Source organism: Octopus bimaculoides, chromosome 4, assembly GCF_046866305.1.
Source record: "Octopus bimaculoides isolate indiv1 chromosome 4, ASM4686630v1, whole genome shotgun sequence".
In the NCBI taxonomy this organism is placed as follows: Eukaryota; Metazoa; Mollusca; class Cephalopoda; order Octopoda; family Octopodidae; genus Octopus; species Octopus bimaculoides.
This window is the reverse complement of record NC_142931.1, coordinates 129,645,290-129,667,516: the sequence shown is the minus strand read 5'-3', so window position 1 is coordinate 129,667,516 and position 22,227 is coordinate 129,645,290. Positions and strand designations below refer to the sequence as shown.

The following is a 22,227-nucleotide window of genomic DNA, read 5'->3' as shown; positions in this document are numbered from 1 at the left end:
TTAAAATTTTCCTCCAAGTTCGGGAAAGAAAACAAACTTAGAAACTATTGTAAACGATTCTCAAAATGAAAGATAATATTTAAAAATTTAAGAATTCATTTCCCCAAATTCATTTACATGTTTAGGAGGAAAACTGTTCTTTGCTTTTTGGCGGTAAGAGAACAATGCATATATACTTACTTAAGCTTCTCGCTTCCTATAGAGCAATAAGCCATTGACGGCTTTTCTCCACTAGTCTCCAGTTAGGGCTGACACGGCCATGCCTTCGGTATGGGGCGGGGTTGGGGTGCTCTGGGGGAAGACCTTCCTCTCCCAAGTTTTGGTTTTGAATTGAAATCGATTCTTCTATAACGTTGCTTCTGTTTTGTTTTTTGCTTTTTCTGGGTAGAGGTGTTGGCCATACGCAAACCCATTTTTACTTATGGGATGAAGTGGTCCATATTAGTCTGGTCTCTACCCCTTGATCTGTTCAGCATGGAAGGCCCAACCAGAAGCTTGCACTCCACAAGCAAAGCTTTCAGTGTCACTGAGGCACACGAGCACCACACTGCAACAAGAACAGGACCTTGTGGTGGAATTACGTATATATTTCGGTATTATTGGTTCTCATTAACAGATCATAATCGGGTGCTTTGTTCAAGCGACAGTTTTTTTTTCACATGTAGAAAAAAGAGGTATGTAATTTATAACACAAGCACAAAGCTACAAATTTAGTAGGAGGAGAATCGGCGATCAAAATCAACCCAAGTAGATATTTTACTAAACCCCTCAGTGATATCTATGTTTTGAATTCTTTGTAATCTATTGTGGTTTGTTGCAGAAAGAGTGAGAACTAGCAGAGTCTATGAAGAATCTAATTCTTTATTATGTGTACATCATTAAGGCGGCGAGCTTGCAGAATTGTTTGCACGCAGGACTAATGCTTACTAGCATTTCGTCCATCTGTATATTCCGAGTTCAAATTCCGCCGAGATCGACATTGACTTTCATCCTTTCGGCGGAGGATGAAATAAGTGCTAGTTAAGCACTGGGATCGATGTAATCGAGTAGTCCCTTCCCTAAAATTTCAGGCTTTGTACCTATGGTAGAAAGGAGCATTTTGTACATTGTTATTTCTTTCTGTTAATAAATGTGATACCTGTGAATTGTCTTAAAATATATCTGTGAATCTTTTTGCTTTCTTTACTATGCTTTGTATAAAGGTTGTGGAGGCGTTGTATGTAATTTCTATTGCTTTTATCTTCTGTGCATGATGTTTATGTTGAGTGTGACTGATGCTCTATGGTGCTGCTAGTAAGAAAGAAGACAGTAAATTAATGGGTGCTGCTGAGCCAATTATCTTGCTGATTTAAGTAAGGTCGAAGTAGTGCAGCAGTGTTTGTAGAAAAGTGTGGGCGAGAGGACAGGTTCATTTACCCGATTCGAAAAATTGCATGTTCTAGAAGTGTTGTTCTTGTACAGATTTGGAGGCATGAGAAGTAATTTGCTTGCTAATGTTTTGTTATATTTCTTAAGATGCTATGTACTTTTTGTATGAATGGATAACTAGAAATAAAGTCAAAACCTTTACTGATGTCGGTAATAGTTAGAATAGCAGGCTTGAGAGGGCTTTTTTTTTCTTTTTCTTGTTGAAACCTTTGTGTTTTCCTTGTTAGAGACAAGCAGTCTGAATTCATATTGGTTTCAATTTCTAGCGTAAGTGCGTGGGAGGAAGTAAATCGATTACATCGACCCTAGTTCTCAACTGGTACTTATTTTATTGATCCCCAAAAGATAAAGGGCAAAGTCGAAATAGGCTGAATTTGAACTCAGAATGTAAAGACGGACGAAATGCCGCCAAGCAGCCTGACGTCCGAATGATTCTGCCAGGTCGCTGCCTCAGTGTAAATTCATATTGAGATCTGGAGAAAAGGGTATGATTAACCTTTCTAGAATTTTTTAGGGTGTGCATGGAAGGCACTAGTGTAACTAAGAGGAGTAGGGGCGGTCCGCCGCGAGCGGCACTTTTAATGGGGCGGTTCTTTTGGATCTGCTGCAGGCAATATGTGGTTTTTCGTGGGGTCCGGGGGCGGCAAACGGAAGGGCTGCCCCGGGCAGCACACACTCTAGCTACGCTAGTGATGGAAGGGTGATGGTCTGTATGTGTTACTTCATCTGGCTTTTGTTAGATTTTAGAATTGTTATAATAGTGACCAGTTCCAAAATTCTAGGAATTTGACGATGTTGTTACGAGTAGTTTCTGGATATTGATGAGTGATTCCTTCAAGCCCTATGTTTCCAATGGTTTTTGAGGGGTTTGTCTGGCCTTGAGGCATAACTGCCCATATCTCTTCTAATTTATACTGTAATATCTTTATTCTTAACTTAATGCGGACGTGAATAACTGAAAAATTCAATAAATTCTGTGTCGGAAGAATTATGAAACTAACGGTTCAGGCCCTAGTTTTTCACCTGAAAGTCGCAAGAGAGAAGGTGCTGCTATTGCTTTGGCAGAAGGATAAAAATGAAGCTGGGATTCGAAATTGATGTAGCGAATGAGGAGGTCAGATCGCAAGAGAGGTGGTATAAGAGGGTTAGAAATCTAAGGTACAAGGTTGAAGAAAGTGAGGAAGCTAGAATTAAAGTAGGATGTTGAAAGTATCGAAGCCTCTGAAGCGACAGAAGTAAGAGGTGGCATTTAAGACAAGAGGATACGGAAATTACACACCCTGAAAACTTTTTTAAAATATTTAAAAAGAAAACATTCATATAACATTTTATTTAACAAAGGAGAATGATCTGGAGAGTGAGGAGAAATGCAAGAGAGACGAGAGGAACAGATTGGGCTCAGTAACTCTGACAGTTTCGCGGATCTCAACCAGTGCCCATCCTACTGGACGTCTGTCCCGAAATAATTCATGATCTTGGATCTATTTACCAATTGGTGGAGCAATGATCTTAACCGTTTCGATTTTCTGGAGCATTTAAGACGCCTTAACGTCTCTCGGACGGAACCTGTGCACTCCGCTGCTTACGATACAGATATACCTTAGTAGTCAAACTGGTCCACAAGGATGATTTCTGATGGCCTGACCTCTACAAAAACGAAGCGATTCGGTGACCATGTGCTAAGAAGCTTGTTTTTAAACCATATGGTTCAGGGTTTAGCCTCGAGCTGACAAAAATCTTGTGAGTAGATTTGGTAGATGGAAACTGAAAGAAACCCGCCGTGTGTGTGTGAGAGAGAGAGAGAGAGAGAGACCACCACTTGATAACCGGTGTGGGTTTGCTTACGTCCAAGTAATTTGGTGGTTCGGCGAAAGAAGTCGATAGTATAGGTACCAGGCTTAATAGCAAGTAATGGGGTCGATTTGTTTGACTAAAATCCTTCAACGTGGTGTCCCATCATAGCCGTAGACCAATGGCTGAAGCAAGTAAAAGACAAAAGGTACCACAAGACAAAACTACACACCTGTCACAAAAATCATTTTACTGACCATTAAGTCTATCTACAGACCCGTCATACCACGCAGATCTGCCATTATTCTTTCTACCCACCTGCCATACCACAGCCAAAATTTGTCTATCCATCCATACACCTGTCATAACATCACGAAAGTGCTGTAGCACGAACTGCTAGAAACTGCAGCTAAATGTCCTTTAAATTACATCATCCTATCTTTAACAAAAAAAAATTAAAAATAGAAAAAGTATAACGGATACATTGGATTACGTGGTCCTAGATAAATTCTTATTTATTGATTGATTGATTGATCGACCGATCGATTTTAACCTATTTCAGTTACTGGACTGGGAGCATGTTGGAGCACTACTTTGTAGTGTTTAATCGATTGAATTGATTTCAGTACTTATGGAAAGTCTGGTACTTATTTCCTCGTTTTCTTTTGCCGGACCGCTAGGTAACTAGACACAAACAAAGCAACTGGTTCTCAATCGGTGTAAGATGACTACACCCCACCCCAAATATACATGCATGTATGTGAATATACATAAATGTGTGTGTATATGTGTGTAGATGTATGTACGTAAGCATGTATATATGAGTGTATATATAAAATATACATATAAATATATATATATATATACATATATAAAATATACATAATATATAAATGAGTATAAATACACATATGTATACATAAATACCCACAAACACACACTATTCTTTTATTTGTTTCAGTCATTAGACTGTAGCCATTCTGGGGTACCACCCCGAAGAATGTTAGTCAAATAAATCGACCCCAGTACTTTTTATTTTTCAAGCCTGGTACTTATTCTATCGCCCTTTTTAGCCGAACTGCTAAGTTACGGGGATATAAACACACCAACACTGGTTGTTAAGCGGTGGTGAGGTACAAACACAGACACAAAGACACACACACATAGATCTACGTATACACACACACACACATATATATATATATATATATATATATATATATATATATATATATATATATATATATATATATATATATAAGACGGGCTTCTTTCAGTTTCAGTCTACCATATCTATAGACAAGGCTTTGGTCGGCCCGGAGCTATAATAGAAGACACTTGCCCAGGGTGCCACGCAGTGGGACTGAATTCTACTAAATTCACTCTCACGGGGCATTGTTCGCTCTGAGGCTGTAGTAGATACACTTGCCCAAGGTGCTACATAGCGGAACTGAACCTGAAACCACGTGGTTGCGAAGCGAACTTCTTGACTACCCAGGCCCATTGTATCGCAAAATAAAATCGGAATGGTCACAGCAAGAATTCATTAGTTGTAGATCTCTTAGATCTACACACCTGTTGCAACAACATAATACTAACGACCAACTGACTAGCTTTCTTTTCAACACTTATGTCAGTAAGCAGCACATCACAACATATATAGATTCCATCACAACAAACATTTATCAACTTAAAGCAGACGATTTTTTTCTGAACTTCAAACCATTGCTGAAATAATTTTAAAATAGCATGAAAATAACATTTTTCCATAAAACATAGAAATAAACTAATTTGTTTTTGTGAAAATGTTCTAAACAAAATATTGTTGGAGAAAAAATATATATACTTACTTTATAAGAGTCAGTAACAAGTAAAATATTGTCAGTGACACCATCTATGCATGCTGCCATTTTGAGTGATTCTGGTCAATGATCATTTGCGCATGTGCATACAGAATCGTCTGCTTTCCAGGGAAAGTTTATCTACGGATGTAAATCCGAACCATAATACGTATTGTTTTTAGGACCAGTAGTTTTTCTATGAAAAGAAATACTAACCATAACTCGACTTGACTGAACTCGTTCAAGCGTGAAGGTTGGGAAAGACATGATCGGTTGGCAAGTGGCCAGCATCTGCTTAACTAGGGAAATTAACAATTGACATTCATTATTGATGGAAACCTGTCTTGTTGTGTAGAAAGTTATATTTAGAAACAATGATCATACTAACACTTTCAAATAAATCAGTTTAAAGGATGTATAAAGTAATATTAAAAAGAAATTAGTTTTGCCCCATAAGCGACAATATTAATACCTTTATTAATTATTTTCAGCGTTTTTTTTCTCTCTTTTATTATTTTCACCATTGAGAGCTGTTGTTGCTTATGTTGTTGTTGTTGTTGCTTTATTAGCTCCAAATCAGTTTTGACTGAACACACGTAACATTTAAATATCTCTGGAGGTTTTTTTTTTTTCCTTAAGAAACAAAATCTTTATTTCAAAGTACTTTCCGAGTAAAAAGGGAAATTTAATCCAATCACAGAATATTCAAATGTAACGAGAGAAATGGTAATTTGATCCTACAATATCATGTAATCAGTTTAAATGCCATCTATTATCTCAATAACCTATATAATATATTGGTCAGTCTCTTCATTATTTCTGTGGATTGTTAGTGCTTGGTATTTATTAGTGTGGGAACGATTGTGATGGAGGACAGAAAACAGGGAAGGGATAGAGACGAGCACTTATGCAGACCTAGACCCTCCCCCCCCCCAAAAAAAAAACCGTTGGGGCAAAGCAGCCTGGGTGTCAGTTTTATTGTTGTTATTGTAGATATTACATAGAAAGATTATCATTTTCATTTGTGATTGCGCGGGGGGGGGGGGTTCTTTGAATGGTTGAAATTGAAAATTATTACTTTTTTCTCAATGAATTAAAACTTCACTCAAACCTATATTGTTCAGGACATTTTGGAAATGAATTATTATACATCTTAGGCCAGTTGCCTTCTATTACCTGGCGGTACGTAAAAAGAAAAGAATTAAGAGAATTATTATATATTTATTTGTTGCTGTTTCTCACATTCATATTTTATTACACCTATCAGAGAGTTGAAACTGCAGCAAGACTTAAGATTTGAACGCCATTCTCTAAATTACATGAGTGAACTACATATGTTTCACGTGTACATTCTATTTATTGAACATTCAATTTGCAGGAGATCATGCCACACAGAACAAAACTGAATGTCCTGTGCTTTTCTCTTGTGATAAGCAGAGTCCGCGAAGATCTGGCGGACAGTATGTTGAGGGCAGTCAAAAAACACACGTCTCACTTCTTGCCAGAAGCAAGCCAAAATTATGATTAGATTCGGATTAACTCACATCATGATTTTCATTCAAGACCAGTTCGTCCCTATCTCTAGAGTAAGCCCTTAATGATTGATGAATTTAGACACTGTGAAAGTTGATCCTTATATCCTAGGTCTCTCAACAATGATTATCTGAAAATCCACGTTCATCTATGTACATACTTTCCTTCAATAAATATATTATAAAATTTCACGAATTTTCTTCTTAACAACACACACAGCCAACCTAATCCATAGTAATCTTACACCGAAGACCATTGCAACAATAAAGACCAATTCACCCATGCGACAATGGTGACCCAACGCAACAAGCTATCTTAATAAGATACCAATCATCGCGACAAAACTCTTATGCTTTATTAGTTATTAGTTTATATTTTACTGTGTATATAATAACTTTTCCATGATATAAGTTTTTACAAAAGAAAGACAAAGAAAAGAAAAAACAGACAGGAAAAAGAAAAGGGGGATAGGAAAAAAGAGAAGAAAGAGAAAAGAAAACATTGTAGCACCAAGTGCTTTAATTGGTCGCACACTACAAAGTTTAATGGAACCTACTGAAGCAAGCCAGCACGCTGCAGTATTACCACGGACGATAGCGATGCTAAGGCGTTGGAAAAGTTAAGCGGCCTCGCGGGCATCACCTGACACTTCGGTGAAGCGAGCTGAGCTGCCAACGATGACAAGAACACCGCGGTTAGTAGCCCAGTCCCTGTAAACGTTTCAAACGCCTCGGGTTGAAAGATATAGTTCACTATCAAGTCCCGATACTTCAGGGTTTTGTTCCGTTCAGCTACAGAAGCAGTAGCCCTTCCATTTACCGCAGTATCCAGGTTGTGGGAGGGAACAAAAGAGTCACAGACTGTGGTGTCCCAGATGAGGCACTTACCTCTATCCCGGAGACAGAGGGTAAGTCCATCTGGTTTTTTCTCATCACTTCTGGATAATTCTGCCGGATCCAGCTAGGGCCCGCTCAATGATTGAGTTTATCTCTGTGTGACGAGCAAAACGACCAACTCTTAGGCGGCAAGACAGGCCGTGAAGACCCGTGGGATCGAGGAGCCTACCACATCTCAATCCCCTATAGACATCAGCTCCCATTCTGAGTGCGATGGGGATACGGAGCCCATCAAGGCTGAGTAGACCTCCAATGTTGGTCACAGACAGAGCATCAATCCAGCCCCAACCTACCCCCAAAAATTTTGCACTAGCTGAAAGCAGGCGACACCTTGAAAATTGATCAGATCAAGGAGAGAGTTAAAAGTGGCGCCTGAACGCAGATTGTCCCATACTCACTGCTTCCATTTATCCTCAACTGTAACAGGAACTGACAAACCCAGCTCTCTCCACTGTAACAGAGCTTTATCCATCTCCCTATTGCAATTAGTAAATGTTGGAGAGGAGAGGATGTTGCTTACTAAAGGAAAGGAAGCGTGGATGGAGGACAGAAAACAGGGAAGGGATAGAGACGAGCACTTATGCAGACCTAGATCCCCCCCCCCCAAAAAAAACGTTGGGGCAAAGCAGCCTGGGTGTCAGTTTTATTGTTGTTATTGTAGATATTAGATATTAGCACTCTTCTGTCATTGTAAGCTCTTTGTTTTCACAACTGTTTCACTGCCATACACCACACTGCTGGATATCCCTTCTACATATCAGGTGTGATATAGCTTTTTCCTGAAACATGTCTTCTAAAAGTTTAGTCCCTTCGATTCGAAATTGATAAATACAGAGTAGAAAGTATTCAACAACAAGAACGACAATTTTTATCATGTTGGTGCCACAAAAAATAACTATTCTCGTATATTTCAGAGGAGATGTGTCCAACTCATCATCCAGTTCTACACCAACACTTGGTACCTGGATTCTTTTATTGGAATCGACTATGTTGCAAGCATTTAGACCAGTTTACTGATCTGAGGATAACATAGTCCCTTCACACGCTCATTCCAACTATATCTTGTCTTGTGTATTACCACTAATCGTCAGATGGTATTAATAGGAATATTTTTTGGCGAAGGCTCATCGCAGAATAGTTTGTACATAACTCCAAACATATGGGGGGTAGCTCTATGATATAGGAAAACAGTTTCCTTTTCTCTGGTTTGTGGACGGTGATCCTCTACAGCAAGCACAGGATTTGGAAAGGTCAATGACTTTCTGCTGGGCTTCTCTCAAATATCGACATAGTAATTAGTTTCTCTTTCTCTTCTTTCACCAACACTTTTTTTCTCACATCTATTTGACATGTCAGAAGAACTTCCCCCTAAGCAAACTGTCCGAATCGCTCTGAGTTTTTAACAATAAAACAAATATATGTGGTAAAAGTATCATTAATTCGTTTGTGGCATTTGATGAAGCTGAAACTCCATAAAAAGCCTCTTGACGTGATGACCTTTCGTTCGTGATGATAGAACTCGTAGAGGATCATTCAAAAACAAAATGAAAAGCCGTTAGGGCATATAAACAGTTCACCAGTTTCACATGAAATAAGGATTTCACAATGAATTGTTTAAAATGTTGCCATAAATTGCAGATATCAAAACCAGTATCAAGAGACAAAGAAATATAATTGAAGAAATGAATTTATTGAAGCTGAATTCTACAATGTTGTCAAGGATTTAGAACGTTGTGAAGAATGTTTGATGCTGTAATTTTGTATTAGATGCCATTTTTATGGCTTTTTTGCCCTCGACTTTAAGTTAAATGCTTATTTTTCTGATATGTGGAGTAATTTAAATTAGAGTAATTTTCTATAACATTGTATTTTCTTAAACTCTATAAATGTAATTCCATCTTCAGCGCTAATCAAATAACTTAAGAGACTTTTTAAACCGTGGAACAAGATTAAATGCTAGCAATGTAAATTTCATTGTAGGTGGTTAAAATGGTTATATCAACCATAGCTTGTTGGGATTCGAGGAGACAAAATGTAAATGACAACTGACAGCACAAAGCTGACTTTATTTGGAAGGCATGTATCTTGTAAACTGTATAAACAACATCAGATAAAATATAACATGATTCAGGGATACAGAACAATGAAGACTAATCTTTCCATCGAATTAAAAATTTAATTCCATTAAATAGTTGAAGACTAAGTTTATGCGAATGAATGTTTAAAAGTAAAGCAACACACACATTTTGCGGCAAGAAAGTCGAGCATAACAGAACAAAGTAAAAAATATAATTATTAAAAATAAATGTGACAGAAACAGTACTAATACCAAAAGGTAATCGTAAAGTCCAACTTACCGTAGTTGTTTTGTTAGAACACCGAATATTGCATTATTAACCTAGAAAGAATCTCTCATATGGACCCGTGGTGCACAAAAGCACTCTTATTTATATTGTAAAAGGTTGATAGCAACATTGAGACATTAGTCTCTCTCTATCACCTTTCAACAAAATTATATATTAGGAGACAGTAGATTTTTTTTTTATTTCCTAATAAATAGGATACATAGAGGGGACGAACTAGGACAGACAGAAGGGAAACAGTAGAACAATTAACAACAATAAAATAAGTTTTATTTTGGTGATGCTTGGTTTTACAAAACCTGTGTCATTCAGCCTGGTAGCCGCTGGTTAATTTGTAATCAGCATCTGGGGATTAAGAGCTTCGTTGAGGCACGCCAGAGGAGCAAGTAGTTGTCACATCGAAGGCATCGTGCTAAAGAGGCTTTTAAAACGCGCGAAACGCTTTAAATACTAGTTTACTACGCATGCGCACTCGAGGGGCTTCTGGGAAGGCAAGTCCCTTGTGCATGTGTAGATTGTACTTCCTTAATGGCGGCCAGAATTTCGCGCCACTACGATATCTTTTTTGCACCACGGTCCGAGGGATCATGCGCATAACAAAACACAATAATGTGCATAATATATAATTCAATAATTACATATGTAATACATATATAATATAAAAACACATTGAAGACTCCGATAGTCAATAAAATAGAAAAGAAATTAACTAGTTTATAAAGAATTCACAGTGCAGTTCTTTGAATAATTCTGCAAGTCCTTATCAACGAGTCCTTATTCATTGTCACTAACAAGACATTTGTTTCTCCGCCAATCGGCTCCTTAGTGGCATCACAAATATTCTTCATGTGATTACTTACGACGATAGATTCGTCCTCCAGGTTACTAATGAACTTGTTTCAGTGACAAATCTTTAATAAAACATTAGGAAGCACTACGTTAAGATTAGATTGTTGTTGCTGTTTAAGCCCAAACGGCCTTTAGACCCGTAAGATCCGTGTACGTCTCTTACCCTAATGACGGCTTTACATCTACCTCTACTGTAACTATCCCTCACCACCATCATTTACCTTTACTGTGACTATCATTCACTACGTTACATATCCGTACTATCAACATTTACCCATAGTCGCCTTTGTAGTACTGTAGCCATCACTACCCCACTGGACAGATAAATACACTGGACCCTGATGTATTAATTAATTTGTTTATTTATTTATTTATTGACAGCAAGTCACAACATACATAGATGATAATTGGGTCCCAAGATCTGTGAGGAGCGCCGAGCAACAGCCCAGTGTGCATATGCCTTAAGACGATACTGACCCCAATTCAACTCTAATTAAGTAGATCTATGATCAAAGACATTCCACCAAAGACTGTTCTTGTCTTTCTTCAGAAATGGTAAACCCAGTACTACAATTTTTATGGAGGCGCAATGGCCCAGTGGTTAGGGCAGCGGATTCGCGGTCATAGGATCGCGGTTTCGATTCCCAGACTGGGCGTTGGGAGTGTTTATTGAGCGAAAACACCTAAAAGCTCCACGAGGCTCCGGCAGGGGATGGTGGCGAACCCTGCTGTACTCTTCCACCACAACTTTCTCTCACTCTTACTTCCTGTTTCTGTTGTGCCTGTAATTCAAAGGGTCAGCCTTGTCACACTGTGCCATGCTGAATATCCCCGAGAACTATGTTAAGGGTACATGTGTCTGTGGAGTGCTCAGCCATTTGCACGTTAATTTCACGAGCAGGCTGTTCCGTTGATCGGATCAACTAGAACCCTCGACGTCGTAAGCGACGGAGTGCCAACAACAAGTCCTGATCAAGAGCAATCCACTCGTGACCATCTTATCTTTATCGCATGTTCAAGGAGCCGAGGACTACACTATCCGACGTGCTTATCTATTTATTCATTAATTTATCACTAAGTCTATGGGGGTGTTATTTAAGGGAGTTTTGACTGCTATTTCTTGCAGCGCGAATGGTTACGTAGGTGACTCATTTGCTCCTTTGTTGGTTCAAGGTTAATGTGTTGAATAGGTTTCGCGTTAGTTTAGTTTGTGTTTGTGTTAGGGTGTAAGTAAAGGTTGAATCAGATATAAAAAGAAAACAAAAGTTTACTGAGCTTTTCCAATTTATTAATATTAATCGCCTGAATAATTGATCGTTGCACCAGTTCCTGCATTGTGCTGTGCAATCAACATTTATATCTGGCAAGTCAGGACAAAAGACCTGGCAATTTGTCAGGTATAAAATCGGTTCCACTCATGACAAGTTCAAACATGAAGCTGAAGCTGAGGTAGAAAACGTTCTAAGTATTTCTATGTCAGCTGCCGCCATTCCGATATAGATAAGTACTGGCCAATACGTACATGCGCCCGCGCGCACACACAAACATACATACACATGCGTACAAACCTGTGTGTTCTCCCATATGCTCATACAAACGTGTGCGCATGGACGTACTCTGACGCATACGCATGCACACCACTTACGCACACTCAATGTCAAGACACGCACAACGTTTACACACATGTACGCGCAATAACTACACATACACATACATGAAAAGTATACACAACATTCACACACATACAACCATACCCGTATAAACATGCCCACACACACGTATATACACACATACACGCACATACATACAAACGGGTGATCGCCTGTATGCTCATACAAACGTACGCACATCCATGCACGTATATTTACACACACTTTCATACACACAAATACGCACCACGTTTACACGCTCGCACACACACATGCTACCTATACACATACACAGCGTTCAAACACATAGCACATACACACCCATATACATACACACAAGCATACAGCCATACACATATAGACATGCACACACACACGATCATGAACACAAATCACATATATATACACACATTTGCTGTCACAGAGGGAAATTACCTTGTACGTGATACATGTCAGATAACTGCAGAAAAATATTAGAAATAAGTAAATTCACTGTAGACTTGTAGTATTGGGCAAGACAAGTGTACTTCAGACAATATCAGATTTGACTTGGTGAAACTCCATGCTACCCCTCTATTAGAAAACTTCACCAGAAGGATTCACAAAATTTGAACACAAGTATGCTTTTTAATTATTTGATAGCATATTATAGATACAGTTGTGGCTGTGTGGTAAGAAGTTCGCTTCCCAACCATATGGTTTTGTGTTCAGGCCCACTGTGTGATACCTTGGACGAGTGTCTGCTACATCAGCCCCAATGGTGGTGGTGGTGGTGGTGATGATGATCTAAATTTATTTACTGTCTCATATTTTCTTCTATATCTGTGTCTGTAAGCATGTTTCTGAATGAATTACCTCCTCTAATGGTAGGCAACACAATTTATCATTCTCTAAACTCAGAATGCTAAGTGCAAACAGTTTGTCTTGAGACACGGTGGCTCTCTGCTCATTACTTAATCTCTTTAACTGTGAAAATCATCTTTTGCCTGAACAATTTATTACCATCAAACATAACAATAATTTATTGTGTCTGGGGAGACTCATTCTCTTTTAGTACCTTATTAATTTAACACACTCACTGGTTTGGTTTCTACTCATTTGCTTATTACTTTTTACTAAAATTTTTGTTGCGACTTGCAACCTTTTCAATAGTTGTTGATTCTGTCCATTATCAGAATTCCAATAATGGACAGAATCAACAACTATTGAAAAAGTTGCAAGTCACAACGAAAATTTTAGTAAAAAATAATAAGTAAATGAATAGAAACCAAACCAGTGAGTGTGTTAAATTAATAAGGCACTAAAAGAGAATGACCCTCCCCAGAGACAATAAAATATGCTTCAACACATGAATTCACATAAAGAATCTTGCAAACTACATACAAAAACGAAATAACAATAATTACAATGTTGCTTTAACAACAGAGAAAACTAAATACATCTTGTTTTGGAAAATGATTTTATAAAGATGTTTGGGACAAAATTATTCTTTTCCTGAATTATTTTGCATAACAAACATAAAACACCTTAGTTCACCTGTAAGGTTAATATATTTTTATTATTTTGACATAAGGCCAGCAATTTTGAGAGGTGAAACAAGTTGATTACATTAAGCCCAATACTTCACTGGGATTTTATTTTATCAACCCTTTCGATACCAACCCACCTGAAACCGCCTCTGGCTCTGTACTACCAAAGTCTTGTTTTCATAAGTTTTGAATAAAAATCTTCCACCAAACCTTAGTCACAATTTATGTTCCTAACACCAGCTTAATGATACCTAAGTTATTTTACTAAATTCTTTGTTATATTTAAAATTAATTGAAAGAAATACAGAGCATCAAAATTAAATATGATAACAAAAGGGTTAAAAGGATAAAAAGCAAAGTTGACCTCAGAGAGATTTGAACTCAGAATGTAAATCCTGCTAAGCATTTTGTCCAACACCATTTGGGTATTCTTCAATCCAAGTTTCTACTACTTCATGTTACTGAAGCTTCCGAATAAACTAAAAATGAGAAGTTGTTTGTAACATAGTAAGTAGACTACTACTTTTCTGCTGAAGTTTACTTCAAGAATATCTAAAACAGGAATGAAGAATTTCACAACTATATCCCCTGGAGAAAGCTCTTCATCAACATCAGATGCTGATCTATTATTAGCTTGTTCTTTTTTGCTTGTCTGTTTTTTCTGGCTTTCATTCTTTTCTTTGTACCATTGTGTTCTTACATCAGGCAGTTTGAATTAAACACCCAGTTCACCACCATCATCATCATTGTTTAAATGTCCACTTATATGCTTGCACAGGTCAGATGAAATTTGTTGAAATGCATTTTCTATGGCTGAATGCTCTTCCTATTGCTAACTCACACCTGTTTCCAAGAGTGGTAATATTTTCCTATGACCAGACATATTTTCATGGAAGATTGAAAATGAACAACAACACTTGCAAGATAATAACACTCATTTGCAAATATTTATTTCTGTATTGCCCACAGGGGGCTAAACATAGAGGGGACCAACAAGGACAGACAAATGGATTAAGTCGGTTCCATCGACTCCAGTACGTAACTGGTACTTATTTAATCAACCCCGAAAGGATGAAAAGCAAAGTCAACCTCGACGAAATTTGAACTCAGAACATAACGGCAGACGAAATACCGCTAAGCATTTCGCCCGGTGTGCTAACGGTTCTGCCAGCTCACCGCAAATATTGCATGCTGACAAACACACATATACACACACCTATTTAAGTTTATAGCATAACTACTTGAGTCAATGGCAACACCATTTGCATCAATGATACCTTTCACTTCTGGAGTCAAACAAAAACCTATCATCTATATTCTCTTTTTTGTTCTCATTACCACACTTTTAGAAATAACACTAACCTCATTCACTTATCCTCAACCTTTAAACTCACCCCCTTGTACATTGTTAATATCAACTGATCAATTGATTTATCTCTCATTTCTATTAACAAGGATCATGGGTTTCTCCCATGGGGGATCTAACTATTTGTTTATTTTCATCAACACAGAAACAAATGTTACTATTAGGAAGAAGCCCATCAGACTTCCATTTCTCATAAACAACTCTTGTCAAAAGATATTTTAGGACTGACCTCACCATCATATTTCATGAACAACTCACACACCATAGAACTGGTCATGGTTGGACTTGAATGCAAAGTATAAAGAGACATAATGAATGGAATACTGCATGACAATTCGTCTGATCCTCTTCTGATTTTGTCATCCATTATCCTACATTACAGATTTATAGGAATAAAAGGAAAACAAGAAGTATTCCTATTTCTTTCTTAAGACCACTTACTTAGACTGTTTCTATGTAACCATGTCATTCTGTTGACAATGCTACTGGTATCAAAGTATTTCTTTGAATTTTGTGTAAAATATTTACTTCAATGGTTCAAGTAAATCTTTCATTTTGTACAACTGTTCAACTCATACTAATACTTTTGTAAAACACTATTTAAAAGAAATGCTTTGAGTTGATATACAGGATAGGAATGCTACATTATCCATAAAATATTTTAGTCACCAATTTTTACATTTAGATATTTTTGATTCTACATTAGGAAAATTGTAAATTATTGGTTTATATTTGTCTATGGCAAAGTAACTCAGAAAGTTATTGTTTAGCTTAAAACATTTGTTTACAACAGACTTACAATGGTTTTTGCAAGTGACAATGGCTAGACAAAATATAGAAGCCATTACATAATTTCATAGTTACGCTTATGAAAATATTGACATTCATAAAGAAATAGTGGTGCACAAAATATAGACTTTAACTTGCTATTAATAGTTATCTACAATGTGAGTTGAACAAGAAAGAAAAAATAATATTACAAAAATTTGCTGAAAGATTGGGATAAGACCTCATACAAGAGAAACAAGCAACATGATTTCAATTTATAAGAGTAATTTTGAAAGTAAATTGATTTTATTGAACCAGAATAAGAGAAACCATTTCTACTTCCCTATTAATGCCTGGTGCAGCCAATATTTGGCTAATACTGAAAAGCCATCATTGATTTTTTTTTTTTTTTTTACAGACATTTCTCTGGTCAGATAAGTAAACATTTTCTTTTTGTTTGCTACACATAACTCTCAACCAATGAAGTATTAGTTATTCTTGAACAGGCATTCAGTTCATAATAGATCTTGGAATCTACTATGCTTTTCATGCAAACCATATGAATGCAATTAAGGCATAATTGTTTATTAGACAAAATAAAAATTAAATTCTTTAAATAAAAAGTCACTTTTAGACACTGTATTACAGTAGATTCTAGTATCTATACTATATGAAGAAATGAAGAAAGCTGTTTATTAAGTAGTTATGTGTATGTAACTTTTACTAAAATAAGCAAATATAAAAGTCTACACTATCTGCAAAATTTTTTAAAAACCCAGTTTAAATATATTTGTATTAAAGTATAGTTTTCAAGTTTCTTTTATTGCAATTATTATAATTCAATCAGAAAATTGATTTTAATTCGCTGCAAGATAGCATTTTTAAAAATCTTACATGGCAAGATAGCATTTTTTGTTGTCTTACTTCTTTCACTTTCTCTTTTCATCTCTTCTTTGTTTACTGCCTCTATTCCTATAAGCATTTCTCTTGCTCTGTCTTTGTAACTTTTCCTCTCTCACACTTATCCTCAGTTTCTTTCCTTGCAATGCTCTCTCTCTCTCTCTCTCTCTCTCTCTCTCTCTCTCTCTCTCTCTCTCTCTCTCTCTCTTGCACTCTTAACTGTCTCTAGTCTCTATTCAATTATTTTCATTGAGAGTAAGTAATTACAAAGATTTTCTTTGAGATGCTCATAGAATATTTATGAAAGTTTTTACACTATATCTATCTATCATATCAATCTATATATATAAAAATGAGAATGTGTGTCTGTCTGTCTGTCTGTCTGTGTGAATCCCCAAAACTCGAGAACTACGCAACCAATTTCATTCAAATTTTACACATGCCTTACTTAGGGTTCCAGTTGTGTTTTAGTCAAAAAAAATTTTAACTTCTTGCAGAGTTCGAGCCCACGGCAACATAATATCTCCTCCACTATTTAAGTATTACGTGTCAAAAGTGAAACAAAAACACTCATGTCAAATACTTTCACTTTAAAAATGAAACTATTCTACTAACTGAAACAATCACATTTTGATACTGTAATGACAGATACTTTCAGAGAGAGAGAGAAAGAGAGAAAGAGAGAGAGAGAGAGATGTATATGTATACATATAGATGTATATGTACACGTTATTCCACTAACTGAAACAATCACATTTCCATACTGTAATTACAGATACTTTCAGAGAGAAAGAGATGTATATGTATACATATACATGTATATGTACACGTGTATGCATAGATATATATATAGATATAGATCTATATGCATACATGTATATGTATACATATGTGTAGATGTATATATATATAGATGTACATGTAATATGTACACATATATACATATATATACATGTATACAGATATCTATACATATATACACCCATCACACACAAACACACACATTAGACATTTGTTTTCTTATCCAAAACTACGTCAAAAGTACTGAACGGATCTTTATGAAATTTGGAAATTATATTCTATGTATAACGGCCATAACTCCCATGAAAATTCATATATTTTTGATGTTGATGAAATTTTAACCCGAACATAACAGATGAGCATTATTTGTAATTCAACGGTACAACAGTGTAAGACTACCCTTTCAGATATACTTACATTGTGATTTCTGCAATGTGGTGTATAAATTGTCAAGTAAATGAGACGCATCTTTACCTCCACTGATTCACTTGCAAAGTGTTGAGTAAAATTATTTCGTTGCAGACCTCCTTTGGGTCTTTTTATTATCACTGCGACACACGTAGTCCCCAGTTGGTAACATTGATTTCAAGGCCCTCCTAGATGAGAGACTGGCATTCCACTTAATGTCTATGTTCCATGCTGGCATGGATTGGAGAGTTATTAATGTAGTAATATGGTATCGTAGCTACTAACAGTTGAGGGTTGCATAGTCTAGACGACGTTTTTAGATTTCATTATTCTCTTTAACCCGGACAAAGCCGGGTATTTCTGCTAGTATTACATAAATTTTTGTTATATCAAGTTTATTCAGTTATACAGAAATATGTAGACCATGGTCCTTTGAATAATAAAAGCTTTGGATTAATTTCTATGCTTATATTGTTGACTTTGCATTTATTGTTAGGTAAGATATTGATTTCATTTATCATATTGATTACAATGCAATATTACAATATATACCGAGTTGTTTCCACAGAATTTTCCAATACAACATATAGGGCTTTCCTATAAGGTGTTATCCACCCCTGATTGGAACTCTCCCGTATGACATGTACGCATGCTCAGTGACTTGCTTTAACAGTTGCAATCAGCTGAATGCACATTGCCAGTGACATTTGACATAATTACCCACACTCTGTGGTCAGGATTATTTTTTTGGTTTGATGTCGGTATCGAAGGGATTACCAGACACCGGACAATACAGTGAGAGCAGCTTTCACTCACATCGTGGTATTCGATGCTGTGTACGTGTCTGTCATGGTAAAATATGCCACTCCTTAACTGTTGCTTTGATTTCATCCTTAGCACGAGGTAATTATGTCATTATCTGTGAAATTCGGCAACTTACAAAGATCTTTAGATCAGGCAATACTTCACCGAGAGGAGATATAAGCTTCTGCTTATTCCTGTCTGAAGTATCGTCCGATACTTCAGACTTATCGTCCAATGAATTTACTTTGTTGACATTCTTCATCGACAGAATTTTTATTCCTTTCAACCTTTCAGTCAAGTTCGCCTTTCTTCCAGTAACATACTGTCCATATAATCTTAAATATTTCTTTAACTCAGGCACAGTAAGTACTTCGATAGCTGAATCATCAAGCTGCTTTATATCCATGATAAGACGTAAAACAATAACAATGGCGCGGGTAGCCTCCGGAAGTTTAATTATCTACATGGAGCGCCGCCTAGCCAAGGGAGATAACCTACTTATAGGAAAGCCCTATAGTTGCAGAAAATACTCAAAGGATATTGTTTCTGCTACTATAAGAAGATTTTGCTTATGAAATAAATTTTGTAAAAACAGTTGAAATGTAAAATTTCTCCTCTGGTCTTAACTGTGAATTTGAATTTTGATAAAACATCTTGAGACCATCCACTACATCAATTGTACATTACAATTTATGATAATCTTTTATTAAGGTGCTTTAACCCTTTTGTTACCATATTTCTGTTGAGATACTCTGTGTTTCTTTTAATTAATTTTAAATATAACAAAGAATTTAGTAAAATAATTTAGTTATCATTAAGCTAGTATTAGGAACATAAATTGTGACTGAGGTTTGGTGGAAGGTTTTAATTAAGAACTTTTGAAAACAAGGCATTTGTACTACAGAGTCTGAGGCACTTTCAGGTGGGTTGGTATCAAAAGGGTTTAAGCCATTTTTTTTTAAAGAGATTTTCATAAGTTGAAGTCATAACTATATAGTTAAAAAGCTTTCTTTGCCACCTTGTGGTTTTGAGTTCAGTCCCACTGCACAATACTTTGGGGAAATGCCTTCTACTATAGACCTAGACCAACCAATGCCTTGTGAGCAAATTTGGTAGATGGAAACTGTGTATATATATCTATTTGTGTGTTTCTTTGTGTCTGTGTTTGTCCCCAAAAACTGCTTAACAGTTGGTGTTGGTCAGTTTACATCCTTGTAACTTAGTGGTTCAGTAAATAAGTCTGATAGAATACATACCAGACTTTAAAATAAGTACTGGAGTTGATTTGTTCAACTAAACCTATCTAGGCAGTGTTCCAACAAGGTTGCAGTCTAATTACAAGAAAAAGATAAAAGATACATCAATAATACATTACGATTTACAACAACTTTTTATTAGTGTTTTTAATGGTGTTTTTTCTTTTTAAGTGATCTTCAGAAAAATATTACATATGATTGGATTATTTCAGTATCCTGCATTTTATTACTCTTATTTATACAACCAATTGGAAAGATGCTTGTTTTCTCAGGTGTGATGACCAAATCCAAACTAATATGTTTGTATGTTGCTTTTTTATAAAATTAGTTTAGTACACCATGAAAATGGACTTTTTGTTATATTCTCCATACTAAGAATTTATCTGATGTTTTAGTTGGTTTCTTATTACTGACTTATTCTTGTAAATCTATTCATTAACCATTTAATTGCAGACATCAGACATATTCACTCAAAATCCTGTTACCCTTAACTGCAGAAAGCAGTTGTATAAATCAATCTATCTTTTGCTGAAGAATTTCAAGTTTGAAACCATTTTTTATCGATATATCAAATTTACTGAAGCAACATGACTTGCAGAAAATACCAATTCTAGTTTTTGATAGATATTTAACATCATAACTGGTTAATGATCTTTTTTTCAATTTCAAATATTTTCCTGTAATTTCTGAATTTATTCCTTGTGGAAACAGGATATTAAATCTTAATTTTTTGAAAGTGGCTTCAAGAACAAAAAATGAGATAGTTTGTGAAGAACCTCTTCTAAACACATATTTGACCTTTAAACAGAGCAGTGAATGTACTATTAATTCTGAATCTGCTTTCAGTTAGACTTCCTTACTGCTGACCAGAGAACGTGACATCTTACAGAAAACATGTCATCCTACATTCTTTTGATTGATAAACGCAATGTGTAGTTGTTTGTTCTTTGCTACTTATTACTCTCTCTTGCAATTGTCTAAGAAATACGGAAATATATTGTTCCACAAAATTAGTACAAAACCTAATTACATTCTATTGATTTCATATAACTTTGCTAAAGTCCACTTAATTTCCAAATTCAAGAACCACAAAGATTGGATGGATAAAGTGTCAACCTTCTAACCAAAAAAGTGTGAATTTGTTATGCATCACTGACATTGCTCTCAGCCTTGAATTCCTTCTGCTGCTCTACTTAACAGCAAAGCAATTAAGAGAAAAAGAGAGGGAAGTGGGGAAGAGATTAATTTAGTTGTGATGTACTAAACTGACTGAAAACCAATAGGTGATTCATAGTGAGATAAGCTCTAACACTCTTAATAAAGAGAGTATGATACATTTAATTAATCAAGACTATACCAAGTAAAAGAAGAAAAGAAAAGACCTTTTCAACTGAGTTAATGTGTAAGAGTACCAATTAATTAATAGGTAGTTCAGTTGTCAAAACTACTGTAATATTGTCTCTTCACACAAGACTTAATTAATTGGTTATCAGATATATTAATTTCAATTTCTTGTAATTTCCTTCTCTCAATCACATATTTCATAACTGTAGATATTGTGGCTACCTCTTAATAAACTTCTTCAGTCACTCGATGTCTTCAAATTAACCATAAAGAAAGTAAAAGATACCTTAATGCTCATTTGACTGACTGACAAAGACATACTAACCAACACACAACCACTTCCTGACATATTCACTGTTTCTTCTCTCTCCATATTCTACTTCTATTATAATGGCCTTTACTCCTCTAAATTAGCTGTGTATCCCTTCACTTATGTCAGGTGGATTCTTTAATCTCTTCTCTTATCATCCTACCAAACCCTGTAGTAACATAGATACAGGTGGGCACAAGGAGCTGGCCACTCCAGGTAGTGCTTTTATGGGGCAACACTTTTGGGTCTGCTTTATAAGCTTGTATAGACTGCATTTCCACAGAACAGCATCAGTTTGGAAATCCACACACAGTGACCTTTGATTTCCTAAGGATGGTGAAATTGGACATTAATTGCATCAATGTTCTCCATAGAAGAGGATCTGCTAAGG

At 36.1% G+C, this 22,227-nt stretch overlaps 1 protein-coding gene across 1 annotated transcript in view; it reads right to left on the bottom strand.

The window, feature by feature from the left end:
- Window positions 1-5,353, bottom strand: part of LOC106878595 (nicotinamide phosphoribosyltransferase) — a 43,070-nt gene extending 37,717 nt beyond the window's left edge. The window contains exon 1 of the mRNA XM_014927851.3: window positions 5,070-5,353. Coding sequence (XP_014783337.1) covers window positions 5,070-5,129 — 60 coding nt within the window. The 5' untranslated portion in view covers window positions 5,130-5,353. The remainder of the gene's footprint in view (window positions 1-5,069) is intronic.
- Between the last annotated feature and the right edge of the window lie 16,874 nt (window positions 5,354-22,227).